The 14,801-nt window shown below is 38.5% G+C and overlaps 1 protein-coding gene across 1 annotated transcript in view; it reads right to left on the bottom strand.

Moving 5' to 3' along the window:
• The window catches only part of LOC122787359 (mucosa-associated lymphoid tissue lymphoma translocation protein 1-like), a 584,376-nt gene that overhangs the window by 362,339 nt on the left and 207,236 nt on the right, over positions 1 to 14,801 (bottom strand). The window contains exon 5 of the mRNA XM_044054015.1: positions 8,108 to 8,255. Within this exon, the coding sequence (XP_043909950.1) occupies positions 8,108 to 8,255 (148 nt within the window). The remainder of the gene's footprint in view (positions 1 to 8,107; positions 8,256 to 14,801) is intronic.

The following is a 14,801-nucleotide window of genomic DNA, read 5'->3' as shown; positions in this document are numbered from 1 at the left end:
GACCAGTCTCACATTCATGGGTGACTTTAACTACTCCAGCTATAAAATAGGAATTGTATAATACTCCTGAAATGCAGGCCCAGAGATTTCTGAACTTTGTAAACACTAACACCCTGGATCAGTTAGTTGGGGGGGGTTATGGCTGTGGGCATTTCCTGTGGGGCACCTGGGGTGCAAAATTCCTTGACCTGGTCCTCATAAACACTCTCTAGTGTAATATCCTCATTGATCAAGTTGGACCATAAAGCTTGGCTGCCTCCTTAGAAATAAAAATAAAACCAAGAATGCCTGCTACCACTGGAACTTTCAGGAATTATTCTAACACAAACCTCCTACTATTAAGTGACACCCTGGCAAAATTTCAAGGCTCCCCCAAACCTTTGAGAATCATTCACAGAAGTGTAATCATAGTAACAGCTGCACAGAGATGACTGTACTTACCTGGAACAAGGACAGGATGAATTAAAAAAAAAGAAGAAGTTACTATTGTGGAATCCCAACATCAATAGGTTGTATAGCAAAAGGAAAAAAGATGGCAAAAATTGGGTGGATAAATGCCCTGCAAGGTAATAACTTTCTCATCAATCTTAACAAGCAACTCTTGGGGCTAATGAAGTCCATCAAACACAAATGTAAGGTAAAAATACTCTCCCAGGTCAAAGATAATCACAAAACTTTCTTCAGCTGTGTCCACAGTCTGAAAGACAATAGACAACAATGGTACCACTTCTACTGAGCCAGAAGATATACCAAACCTACTGGCCAACACAGTTATCTATAATTTTACTCCTTCTCTCCAGTTGCCACACAGGAAATACCCACAATCATAACTCCCCCTACTTGTCAGGTACATTTGGGAAGCATGGTTAGGCTTAAAAATGCACCCAGGTGTATTCATTTGGGAATTGTGGTTAGGCTAAAAAGGCTCCCTGAGGCCGTTTGTCTAGTAATCGTCTATGAACCTATCATTATGGACTAGGTCCTCAAGGCACTCACCAAGGCAAAGACTACTTCATCGATGGGCCCCAATAGTATCCCAAGATGCATCTTTAATAGCATGAAGCATGAACTGTTAAGCCTACCAGAATCATTACTTAACCATAGCCTACAAACAGGCTTCATGCCAAATGAATGGAGGACTGAAATGTTTGCCTCACTGCACAAAGGCAGGCCATCCATGTGCCCAGGGAACTATCAAAACATAAGTCTGACTAGTTAAATATGGAAAGCTATGGAAAGAATAATCATGGATATGTTAAATGAAAACATAAGAAGCCTTCAAACATTGGCCCCCAACTCCGTTCAGGTTCATCAAGTGCAGGTCATGCCTGCTCAAGCTGGCAGACTTCTTTGAGAAGGTCACCAAAGCAATGGACAAGGGGAAAATGGTGCATGCTCCCCAATCCTGACCTGGCCAAGGCATTTAACACAATATCCCACTTGAGCATTGTAGATAAGCTGACTGAGTTAGGTATAAACTCCTGTGTCACACACTGAATAGCCATCTGACTCAAAGGCAGGACCGAGAGGTTTGAATAGAGGAGTCTACCTCCACAAAAAGGCCGGTCACTACTTGAGTGCCTCAGGGCTCAGTGCTGGAGGCAGTGCTGTTCCACATCCACTTCTCTGAAGTCAAGACTAACATCAAAGGACTCTGGATGACCAAGTTTGCAAATGATTGCAAATTAGGCACAGTCATTGTATTGCCCCAAGACACAAATACCCTCCAAGAAGGCTTGACACAGTCTAATAAATGGTGGCAGATTCACACTCTAAACCTCAATGCCAAAAAGTGCATAAAGGTAGCTTTCAAAAAGGCAGTCACCCCTGCAAATTACTACATTGATTGTACACCCCTAACAGTAGACGCAGTACTCAGGGATTTGGGAACTCAAGTAGGCAACAACTTGGCTTTTGACCATCATGTGTCACAGTAGTGAGGAAATCATTCTACATTGCAAAACTTACTTGCAAGGTTAGGCATCTAGACCAAAGATGTCATTGTTCTATTGTACTCTGTCTTCATAAGATGAATCATTGAGTAAAATACCTCATATACATAACCAGGCATATACAACAGCTGGAACATCCACAGAAATTTCTTACAAAAAGAATACATAGTGTAGAAAACAAGTTCTATGCACATCAGAGCATTGTCCTTATACCTGGTCTCCTACAGGCTACTGAGAAGAGGCCTACGCCTGGATACAAGGCATCCTCTGATCCAGCATTAACGGACCTTTTGCACATCTGCAAAACAAATGGCAACAGAAACAACTGCTCTAGGGACCAAACCTCATCTGCAACATAAATAAGACATGCCAGAGAGATAGTTGTGTGTCTCAGAGGCTGGCCATTCAGTAACAAGCTTCCTATCCATGTGAAGCAGAGTTCTTCCCTGCTCTTATTCAAGCAAAACTAGGATCAGTGGATGGGGAAACGTAAACACCCCCCTGATCTGTCATCCATGTCTCTGTTAGAGAAACGTAAACACCCCCCTGATCTGTCATCCATGTCTCTGTTAGAGAAACATAAACACACCCCTGATCTGTCATCTATGTCTCTGTTAGAGAAACGTAAACACACCCCTGATCTGTCATCCATGTCTCTGTTAGAGAGAGGAAGATTGTTAATGCTCGACCACTTATGCCAAAGTCATAAATACCCACCCCTTACAATACCCATGGAACCAATATTTATCTAATATTAAGGGGTAGCATGGCTAGGCTTGGAAAGACCCTGCAGGGTCATTAGCATAGTATTCTACTATGATACTACATTCCACAGGAGGTTAATGGAAGCAGCACCTGTGTGTGTGTGTGTGTGTGTGTGTGTGTGTGTGTGTGTGTGTGTGTGTGTGTGTGCGCGCGCGCGTGTGTGTGTGCACGCATTTGTGCATGTGCATGTGTTTGCATAAACATGCACATACATGGATTTGTATTACAGATGTTAGCAGAAGGGATACTTGCATTTATACCATGGCAGAAGTTGATGACTATATATTAGACAAAAATAATGCATTCATTTATTTAGAGAAGAAGCGGAATTAACTACATATTTTTAGAGAGAGAGAATAATAGACTAGAAAATTTTTAAAATGATATGGAGAGAAAAAAGAGCAAGTGAGAGAGGGGGATTAGCAAGCTAGGAATAAAGACACAAAAAAGGTCAGGAAAATATGGCTAAGGGCTTAGCTAAGGTTTAAAGAGAGCAAAAGAAATTCTTCAGATATATAGGGAAAAGGGTGAGGGTGGCAGAAGAGATAAGCAAGTTGCTAAAGGAATGCAAATAGTATAAAGATGTAAATAAAGAGGCAGGTATTTTAAATGAATTAATTTGTCCATCTTCATGGCACAGGGGGAAATAAAAGTGCAGCTTGAGAAGGAAGGAAAGAAGAGAGGAGGTTCCATGGAAAAGCATACGATAGAAAGAGAAATGGAGCAGAGAACTTAAGGAACTAACAGAAGATGATGCCTAGACTCCTGACATGTAGCAACTAGGAGTACACATCAGGACCCTAGGCATGATGAGTACTGACAGGTAGCCACAAGGAGTACTTAAGAATGTAGCAGGAGTATTAGTAGAGAAACTGTTGGTACCATTTAATTGCTATTTGGCAAAGGGGGAAGTGACAGAAGTCTGAAAGAATACATCAGTTCCTACTACTAACCATAAAGAAGGCAAAAGTGTGTCCTTCGGAAGAATAAACAGATTAATCTATCCTCTGTTATGGGAAAACACAGAGAGGATATTCAGGTGGAAGCTGCTGAATGTTTTTGAAAATAGTCACCTCCTGGACTTGAATTAATATATGCGCTGATGGCTAAATATCCTGCCAAATGAACATTGTACTGTTTTATGACTGGATACCTGAGGCAGATAAAAATACAGTAAATATAGTCTACATGAATTTCTGCAAAGTATTTAATTCATTCTCACACAACAGGCCACTGGACAACATAAACACAGTAGAAGTGGGAGAAAGAATCATGAAATGGATGGGACAATGCCTAAAAATAGAAGAATCATAGGATACTGTTGTTGGTAGAGATGCTCCTCAAAGTGTCAATACTGGGACCTGTTCCCTTAAATGTGCTTACACTAGAAATAGCAGTGGACGTTAATAAAACAAGGGATGGGGGCAATTTAGCCAGTGATTTGAAAAATCTAGCAACATGGTCTAAGGAGTAATAGTTTAAACTTAATGGGGAGAAGTGCAAAGCATCACATGTGGGTAACAAAGATCTATGGATAATCTGTAAGACTATAGATGCCCATATATATGAAACAGAAAAGCTGGAGGACCTGTGGACAGTGGTCATAGCTGAATAAATCATCAGGAGCAGAGCAAAATTGCAGTGGCCAAAGCCAGCATGATGTTGGGATACATCATCAGGGATACAAACTCCAAGGATAAGGAGGTCATTCAGAAAACTGGAAAGGCCACTGCTAGACACTCCATTTAGTTCTAGGGGCCATAGAAAAGGTGCTGGGAAAGATCACCAAAAAAAAAAAGAGGTGAACTGGCAGATACATAAGGAGAAGACTAAGTGGCCTGGGAATGTTTACATTAGAGGACAGGAAGGAAAGGGTAAGCATCGTGAAGGTTCACGTGTAAAAGAAGGGAACGTGTAACGGTACTCAGCTAAACAGAAAGGCTAGAAGCAGTGCATGAAAACATGTCCTCAACAAAGAAGAGATCATTTTATTCTGGTTGCAAAGAAATACTGCTTCACAGAGAAGGTGACAGCTAAAGGGAGTGAACTGCCAGAATGGATGGTAAACAGTAAAGCTAAAAAACAAAACCAAAAGATCATGGGATTGGTTTATCATCATGGAGGTTAGGGGAGAGAGCTACTGGGTACTAGCCACTAAGATATCTGGACAGATTAAGCAGATGTTTGTTCTTCCTCTATTGGCACTTTTATCTATGTCCTTTTACATAAATTACACTGGATATATTTCTTTCTATAAGTCAGTTTTAAAAGTGTTGCTATTTTCTGTTTTGAAAAACAAGGTTTAAAAAACTAAGATGACACTGCACAGTTTATTTACAGCGAGTCTCTTTTTAGGGGAGACCCAAAGTGGTATTTATACTACCAGAGGAAATTTGGCCAGGGCATAGGAGGATATCAGCTACTCTTTTCAATAGATGCTATGGGATATTTTACATCCAACTGAACCACCACCAACTCAAGCAGTAGGGACCTTGATTTAATATCTCATCCAAAGGATGACACACTCAACAGTGTAGCACCCCACTTATGTTGCATTGCAGTTTAAGCAGTTAATCTAATTGGTGTGGGAATAGAACCCACAGCCTTCTGCACCAAAAGCAAGTGTGCTACCTGTTGCACTACTGACACTGACAATTAATCTCACAACAAAGCACACGCCAGCAAATGCAATAACACTAACTGCAGCTGTTATGCAGTGGAAGAAGCCCCCAGCACCCTCCCACAATCCCATAACTTTATTATATGTACCAACTCCAAAATCACACAAAAGTAGGGAAAGAGCATGTTTCCAATCCCTGCTATATGGCAATTATACACGACTATGTGACAGTACATTTCACTACAGTGTGCATTGGAAATCATATCAAACGCATATTTTGATTTAGAGTTCAATAAATCAGAAGACAGCTCCAGACATTCAATGAACTGTTTTGTGGATCACGTGATTGAAACACACACCCGCCCACACACACACACACATATATATATATATATATATATATATATATATATATATATATATATATATATATATATATATATATATGGGTCCCCTTCAGTCGATCGAACGTTTACAAGTTCGGACCACATACGGCCGAGACCATATGTTCGAACTTGTAAAAGTTCGATCGGACTGAATGGAGATCTCAGTACAGAGCAGAAAGGGAAGATTTCCCATTTCCACAATGTAGTGCGATCTCAGAGTTGGTATATTTAAGTAAGGGGTGTGGGGGTGCAGGGGGACATAGCCCCCCTGCTATAGACATTTAGTTTTGTGGTTTTTTTTGTTTTATGTGTTTTTATTTCAGTGTTTGAACATATGGTCTCGGCCATATGTGATTCGAACTTGAAAAAGTATATATATATATATATATATATATATATATATATATATATATATATATGTAAATGAATCTAGGCTGTTACATTGAAATTACGGAACATTGAACTGAATATGGTCAAGATCATATGATCAATATTCTATAATTTTGAAAAAAAAAGAAAAGATTGTGGACGCTACACCCCCTGCTAATTATATACCAAACTCTTTGACTGCACTACAGTGGGGAAATAGTAAATTCCACAATCCTCACTGTACCATGCTCACCATACAACTGCTTCAACTTTTTGGAAAGTCAATCATATGATACATATGAACTTCAACTTTCTGAAAAGCTGCTCTTCCAATTGGGAATCATACATATGCATGTTATATATATATATATATATATATATATATATATATATATATGCATAAATAGATCTACTACTAAAAGTCAATACACATAAACATCAATGTGTTTAACATCTGCACACTGACGTTGACAAAAGCACATTGACACCCCACTGGCATGTTCTGAGGCTAATCAATGGAACATGCAAAACAAAATGCCCCACAACCGCCCTTACTGCTTATACACACACAGATATATGTTTGTGTGTGTGTTTGTATGTATATATATATATATATATATATATATATATATATATATATATATATATATAGCTATAGATAGATAGATAGATATAGCTATGACTGACCAAATTGATAGGAACCATACATATGTGTCGGTAGGTATGACCCCTTACACTTTTCTTCAGTGTTACTGTTTAGCTCGATTACAACTACATCCATTGTCATGGGAGCATAGAGGTATACAGGCTGTCTTGTATACTTGTAATGCCACATATCTTAGAATGAGCGCTTTGTGTTTTGAAGGAGTGCCTCCACAGATATGGAAAGAAGAAATATTTATGTAGCATTTTAACCAACAGCTGAGTCATTTAAAGAAATCCCCTTGCTACCATTCAAATGAGTTTCTTCTATAATTGTATTATTCTGTGAGATGACAGTGATGTTTTCACTAGATTGTTACCATGAGGTTTGCACGTTCTTATCTTCTGTTTAGTCTTGCTTTTCAATACTGTGCCAGCTTTGTGCTATGCAACTTCAGTAACAAACGGTATCTGCAGCAATTGTAGGAATTTTCTCTTAAAAAAAAGTCTTACAGTTTATGCTGCTGTTAAAGTGTCATTTTTATGTTATTATATAGAACTACAGACAGCCACTGTCATATCTGTGCATATGACATCACTCTTTTCAGATACACGCACAAAAACTCATATCCTGATTTCAAATCTCCTACACTTGTGCAAGAGGTTTGCAGCACAGGTGTCAGATGTCAGCCCATACTTGCTCTAAAACATAAAGTGAGCACTTTTTTGAAGTCCCATGATATGCTTGTATTTTACAGGTGTGATGTGCCATATACATTAAAGATAGGCCAAATATTGCCTAGTATAGTTAAGTACTGGCAATTTGAAGATATGGTTTGCACCATGGATTTAATCCAAGTAACATGGGAAAAGGGTAATAATGTAAAATGTAGCTAATGTTAATGACTGGGTGAAGATTGCTGCATAAACCTACACAGTATAAAAACGCGGAAACAATCCTTCTTCCAGTTTATGAAAGTGCACTCCCCCTGTCTACTTTTGGGTTAATTTGTCTGTAGCAAAAAGAGCCCATCAGTTTAAATCTTTCTTTTCTAAAAATGAAAGAGCAGGAAGTTTGTTTCACGGTCAAAGCATTGAGAATATCCAGAAGAGGTATATTGTATGTAAGAAATGCAAAAACATTACTAAACAATTCTTTCATCAATACACCATTTTACATTTTGAAATTGTAGCAGTATAAAAAAGGTACTATAAGAATTGTATAATTAGAGAATTTAGTCCAACAGCAGTGACAACGAAGGAATAACAAGGCTTATTATAATCTTCTTGGATCTCTTACACTCTTCCTTACTGCATGAAAAGATGAAAATATTAGAGTGACAAGAAGATTGTCATAAGTCTGTTTACTTTACCTGTTGGGCTTCTCCCGCTGGTCACTCTGAGTTGAGCCCACTGAGAGAAGGTGCAGTTGTTCCCATGGTGAATCCGACAGATATACCAGCCAGCGTCCAGCAAGGAGACTGAGTTAAACACCAACACTGAGGAGGTAGCACTGGTTACCTAGTCGTTAAAGAAAAAATAGGGGAAATTCAGTAAGCAGAACTATCCTAAACACACACACACGCACGCACGCACGCACACACGCACACACGCACACACACACACACATACGCACACACACGCACACACATGCATGAGTTCAGATAATGCATGTATGCATATTTCCCAGGACATGTCTTCTCATTCTATGTTCAACATTGCTACTTTCATCCTATCTTGGGATGCACAGTCAAACTAACTTCATTCAGCTCTGTGTCTTTTCCTCACAGAAAAATTTTAAAATAAACCAATAATTAAAAAAATACATAGTTGTGAAATACAGTTCAAAATCAGAAATGTATAAAGTTGGTCTTCCAACAAGTAGCTTCAGTGAGATAATTTGCCCACAGGGTTGCAGTTATTCTGGGCAATAGTAGGTAACAGACAGTCTTAAGCACTACAGGATGGTAACACCATGAATGTCAAGTAATGTGCCCTGCTGATGACCTAGATGGCCGAGATGACCTAGATCAGTGAACTAAAGTGGTCAATGAACCTGATCAAGGAATCTGAGCTGTTTGAGTGATTCATGGCAAGATGGTACACCTGGTGGGTGTCTGCGTGGCCTGGTAGAAATAAGAGTTTTCCATAGTGTTCACATGTCGAACGTCCTTAAAAGATCTCACCAATGGCGGTAGCATGTTTCATATATTTTAGTGCGTTATCCAGCTGCTAGATTTTATTTCCCAAATGCATTTAAAACATATGTGGATCCTCAAGAGACCTTAGTTATAGTCAGAGTACAAGCCACTGCACAATACAAACAAGGAAGCATTGTCTGTAGCTGATGTAAAAGCAGATTTGAAAGAGAGTATTGAAGGCAACAAAAAGTTTTAAAGGTAAAGAATTTATTAGTATTCAACAGCATATAGTGCAAAGTGAAAATGCAGCCCAAGTGAAAGCTTATTTAGAGTGGCCATCGAACATTACTGTTGTTGTTACAAAGGTGATCAGATTTATTTTTTTTGTCAAATAAAATTATGGTCTTTGACTAGATTAACAATATAAACACATTTTTGTTTTCCATATATATAATTTACTTTTTTATTTATTTTACATTTGTTTACTGAGAAAGTCTGTCTGGGTTATGAAAAACATTTTCAGCAGATGCCTGGGAGAAAAGTTTCACAGTTATACAGGAGTGTATAAACAGAGATAGTTAACAATAGAACATAATAATAATATACACTATTTAACATTACAAGCCAAACACAGATAATGACTGTTATGCATTTGCAGTTAAGATGTTTAAGACATTGAAAGTTAACAACTGGTCAGTAGATGAGTTTCTTAGCATATGGGGAGTGTTACAGTAAATATGGCTTCAGTGGAGTAGGCAGATGGTAATATTACTGGTAAATGGAAAAAAGGGAGGGTTATTAGAAACTAGCATTGAAGGGAAAATAGGAACTGAAGATGCATAGAGATGGTAAGCAATTTAGGATAGTTAGAAGGAACGTAGGTGAAGTGAAATTGGGTGAGAACATATAAACTGTGGATTAATGATGTTGTATAACTTGTGTTAATTTACTGAAGATGAATGTTAGGAGAGAACCCACCCTCCACCTTAAGACAATTTAAAGGTTTGTGATGGGTCTAGTGAACCCCTCTAAATACTACTTTATGTAAATAAGAGTGATGAATCAAAGATTCACTGCTTACAAAAGTCATTTATTATAATAGGGGCATGTAAGTATTTGTAATGGGCACTGTTAAAATGTATAGACAATAAATATTCTACTTTGGCTAGCGCCCAGAAATGGAGGCAAAAAGAAAAAGATGTTTGCTAAATGAGGGATGACTGCATCATGCTCTAACTGTAGTTTATTGAGAATTACTGGATTATTGCTATACTAATATATGAAATAAGTAGAATGGTATGTTAATTGAGAAGTAGCTTCTGAATGCAATATGTATTTTTTATATTTTATATTAATGAATATTGTTTACTGGAATAATAATGTGCTTCCTAATGAGGACAGGGTCACTGGGGGAAGTAATGTTATGAAACATCTTGTACAGAATTTATGTCTTCCATTCACTTATCAATGTACAACTTTACAGGCATGAGTCAGTCAGTATTACTGGGGGAGATGAGCATATTTAGCTTGTTACCGTCCTTTTTTCAACACAGAGAAATGTAAGTTTAGTTATATTACAGTTATTTTAAAGGTTTGTTATTTATTTTAAACTGCCTGGATCCAAAAATGGAAGACCTTTTCAGTTATTAATACAAACTCTGGGAATGAAGCATTATAGAACTAAAGCATTTTTCATGATTTTTTTTTCATGTATTTGTTTCTTGCATTTAGAAGTTCAAATAAGGTGAAGTTCGATATTAAACAATGATGGCTTTCATACTGTAGAATGTAATGGGGCTTACCAATCCAAATAAAAGAAACAGGACCTACAGAAATTTGACATGTGATGATAGTTTTGTAAGTGACTCATTAGCATAAAGACAAATACAATGCATTGTTAAGGTTTATGTATTCATACGTGATTACTAGGCTAATGGAACAACAGCCTTTACAAACTTAGCCAGTAATGCCCAGGATATGATAATATTATAGCTTAATTACCCAGATATGGGATGGGGTAATATCAGGGTAATGGGTCTGTGGGAGTTGGAGCCCTGAGCCATTTTACAGACTTCCTCTGACCATAAGGGACATGTGCAGTGCCCCAGGAATTAATTTACAGTTCCCCATCCTTTTATCCAAATTATTTTTGAAGAGCATGAGGGGCAGACTTTGTTTTACAAAGATAGGAAATGTATTCCAAATATGAGGTTACCTTTGGGATATGAATCTGTCATCCAGCAAGTTCTGTTTGAGTCACAAATAAAATTCAGGTCCATGGAATGAGTAACCCTTCTATATTTTTTCTTGTGAATATGCAACATTTTCATCAGGGCTGAATCATAGAATGCCTTGTAGGTCAGGAATAAGTCCCCTCACAATAAACGATACGAGATGGAGTAAAGGAATAGGGCATTTAGTCGGTCTGCATAAGATATGTTCCTTACGCTTTGTATTTTTTTAGTGAGAAACCTCTGGGGCCACTCCAGTTGGTGTAAGTGCTTGGTTAAATACATGCAGAAAGGAGTACTGTGCTCAATTTTGAGCCTGATGAGGGCTGAGTACAGTGGCACTATGACTTTCTTTGATCTTTATGGCATGCCTTTACTTATAAGTTGAACCACAGAGAAGGATTTCCTCACTACTGTACCGTAGTTACCTGGTGGTCAACGTTTAGGTTACTATCTGTGTTCCTAGGTCCCTCACCACTGGGTCTTCTTTTAGGGGGTATGCTATCAATATTATAATTTGCAGGGATATCTAATTTACCAAAGGGTATGATTATGCATTTTTTAGCATTTAGTCTCAGTTATACAACATTATGGTTTTTTTACCAGTCATTTGTCATTTTTAGGTCTGTTTGTAGGAGATCAACATCATTTGGGGATTCAATCATTGCTCCCAGCTTAGAGCCATCAGTGAACTTGGTGCCAGATGCCCTCAACATTGATCTTCACGTCAGAGAAGTTTATACCAAACGGAAAGGTTCCCAACACTGAACCCTGTGGAACATCGCTAGTAATAAGTTTCTTATTGGAAGTATATTCACCTATCCAGACAACATGTCCTGTCAGTGAGCCAGTTGGCTATCCATCTGAAGATGTAGGGGTTTATGCCTAACTCAGTACGTTTATCTATGATCCCTGAGTAGAGGATTGTGTCAAAAGCTTTGGCCAGGTCTAGATAAGAGGTGTGTACAATTTTACCCTCACCCTTGGCCCTGGTAACTTTCTTAAAGAAGTCAACCTGATTAAACAGGCAAGACCTCCTTGACAAATTGGGTCTGCTCCAAAAATGGAAGACCTTTTCAGTTATTAATACAAACTCTGGGAATGAAGCATTATAGAACTAAAGCATTTTTCATGATTTTTTTTTTCATGTATTTGTTTCTTGCATTTAGAAGTTCAAATAAGGTGAAGTTCGATATTAAACAATGATGGCTTTCATACTGTAGAATGTAATGGGGCTTACCAATCCAAATAAAAGAAACAGGACCTACAGAAATTTGACATGTGATGATAGTTTTGTAAGTGACTCATTAGCATAAAGACAAATACAATGCATTGTTAAGGTTTATGTATTCATACGTGATTACTAGGCTAATGGAACAACAGCCTTTACAAACTTAGCCAGTAATGCCCAGGATATGATAATATTATAGCTTAATTACCCAGATATGGGATGGGGTAATATCAGGGTAATGGGTCTGTGGGAGTTGGAGCCCTGAGCCATTTTACAAACTTCCTCTGACCATAAGGGACATGTGCAGTGCCCCAGGAATTAATTTACAGTTCCCCATCCTTTTATCCAAATTATTTTTGAAGAGCATGAGGGGCAGACTTTGTTTTACAAAGATAGGAAATGTATTCCAAATATGAGGTTACCTTTGGGATATGAATCTGTCATCCAGCAAGTTCTGTTTGAGTCACAAATAAAATTCAGGTCCATGGAATGAGTAACCCTTCTATATTTTTCTTGTGAATATGCAACATTTTCATCAGGGCTGAATCATAGAATGCCTTGTAGGTCAGGAATAAGTCCCTCACAATAAACGATACGAGATGGAGTAAAGGAATAGGGCATTTAGTCGGTCTGCATAAGATATGTTCCTTACGCTTTGTATTTTTTTAGTGAGAAACCTCTGGGGCCACTCCAGTTGGTGTAAGTGCTTGGTTAAATACATGCAGAAAGGAGTACTGTGCTCAATTTTGAGCCTGATGAGGGCTGAGTACAGTGGCACTATGACTTCCTTTGATCTTTATGGCATGCCTTTACTTATAAGTTGAACCACAGAGAAGGATTTCCTCACTACTGTACCGTAGTTACCTGGTGGTCAACGTTTAGGTTACTATCTGTGTTCCTAGGTCCCTCACCACTGGGTCTTCTTTTAGGGGGTATGCTATCAATATTATAATTTGCAGGGATATCTAATTTACCAAAGGGTATGATTATGCATTTTTTAGCATTTAGTCTCAGTTATACAACATTATGTTTTTTTTACCAGTCATTTGTCATTTTTAGGTCTGTTTGTAGGAGATCAACATCATTTGGGGATTCAATCATTGCTCCCAGCTTAGAGCCATCAGTGAACTTGGTGCCAGATGCCCTCAACATTGATCTTCACGTCAAAGAAGTTTATACCAAACGGAAAGGTTCCCAACACTGAACCCTGTGGAACATCGCTAGTAATAAGTTTCTTATTGGAAGTATATTCACCTATCCAGACAACATGTCCTGTCAGTGAGCCAGTTGGCTATCCATCTGAAGATGTAGGGGTTTATGCCTAACTCAGTACGTTTATCTATGATCCCTGAGTAGAGGATTGTGTCAAAAGCTTTGGCCAGGTCTAGATAAGAGGTGTGTACAATTTTACCCTCACCCTTGGCCCTGGTAACTTTCTTAAAGAAGTCAACCTGATTAAACAGGCAAGACCTCCTTGACAAATTGGGTCTGCTCCAGTTGTTATTGATCAGATCCATGATAATTCTCTACATATGCCTTGCAGATAAGACTGGTCAAGCTTATGGGACTATAGTTCCCTGGGTATTTGATGGGCCTCCCTTGTGTAGAGGGATGACTGTTGCAGTCCTCCATCACTCTGGGACAAAGCGCATCCAGAGGCTATGATAGATTCTGTTTTAAACTATTTAAGAAGCATCCTGGAATGTTGTTGGGGACCATGGAGGCTGTGTTTTTAGCATTAGTGAGCACAGAAAGACTTGTTTCTCATAATGACTGGTAGGGGATGGCTGCAGGTATTTCTTTGGGTGTAGTAGGAGGTGATGAGGGGAGAAGTTTGAACTGCACTTGTCAGCCAGCAGGTTTACTATAGTTTCAGGCTGGGTGTAAGTGTTGCCATTCATGATTAACTTGGCACATTGCTGAGCATTTCCCCTGAGGTTATGAACATAATTAAAAAAAGCCTTATGGTTATCTTTCACCTGGGAGGCTATCTTTGCCTCATAGTTTGCTGTGGCAGATCTAACCAGTTGTCTTATTTGTTTGTTTGTTTGTTTGTTTGTTTGTTTGTTTGTTTGTTTGTTTGTTTGTTTGTTTGTTTAGCCTGCTGAATGTCTTTTTGCACTGTTCTGTCTGTTCCTTCTTGGCTTCAGAGAGGATTTTTTTCCTTTTGTTAAATAGCCTATTAATGCTAGGGGGCCACAGGGTGGTTTATTTTTACCAGTAATCACAGATTTGATTCAGACAGGTACTGCCTCCCCTATGCAGCTATGAATGTGGTTGTACAGTTTTTTAGTGTGCAGCTCAGAGTAGGCCTCAGTGTCAGAGGAGCTTGGAAGTTTAATAAGCTGTCACCTAGTTTGATGTAGTTGGCCTTAGTAAAGTTCTTAACAGGTTTGGAGTTTGGTGGGGGTTCTAGTTTAATATTAATACCAAAGAAGATCATTTTGGGGTCAGATTTTACCAG

This window comes from Protopterus annectens, chromosome 13.part0 (genome assembly GCF_019279795.1).
Source record: "Protopterus annectens isolate FY-2018-M chromosome 13.part0, PAN1.0, whole genome shotgun sequence".
In the NCBI taxonomy this organism is placed as follows: Eukaryota; Metazoa; Chordata; order Ceratodontiformes; family Protopteridae; genus Protopterus; species Protopterus annectens.
This window is presented reverse-complemented; position numbering and strand designations above follow the sequence as displayed.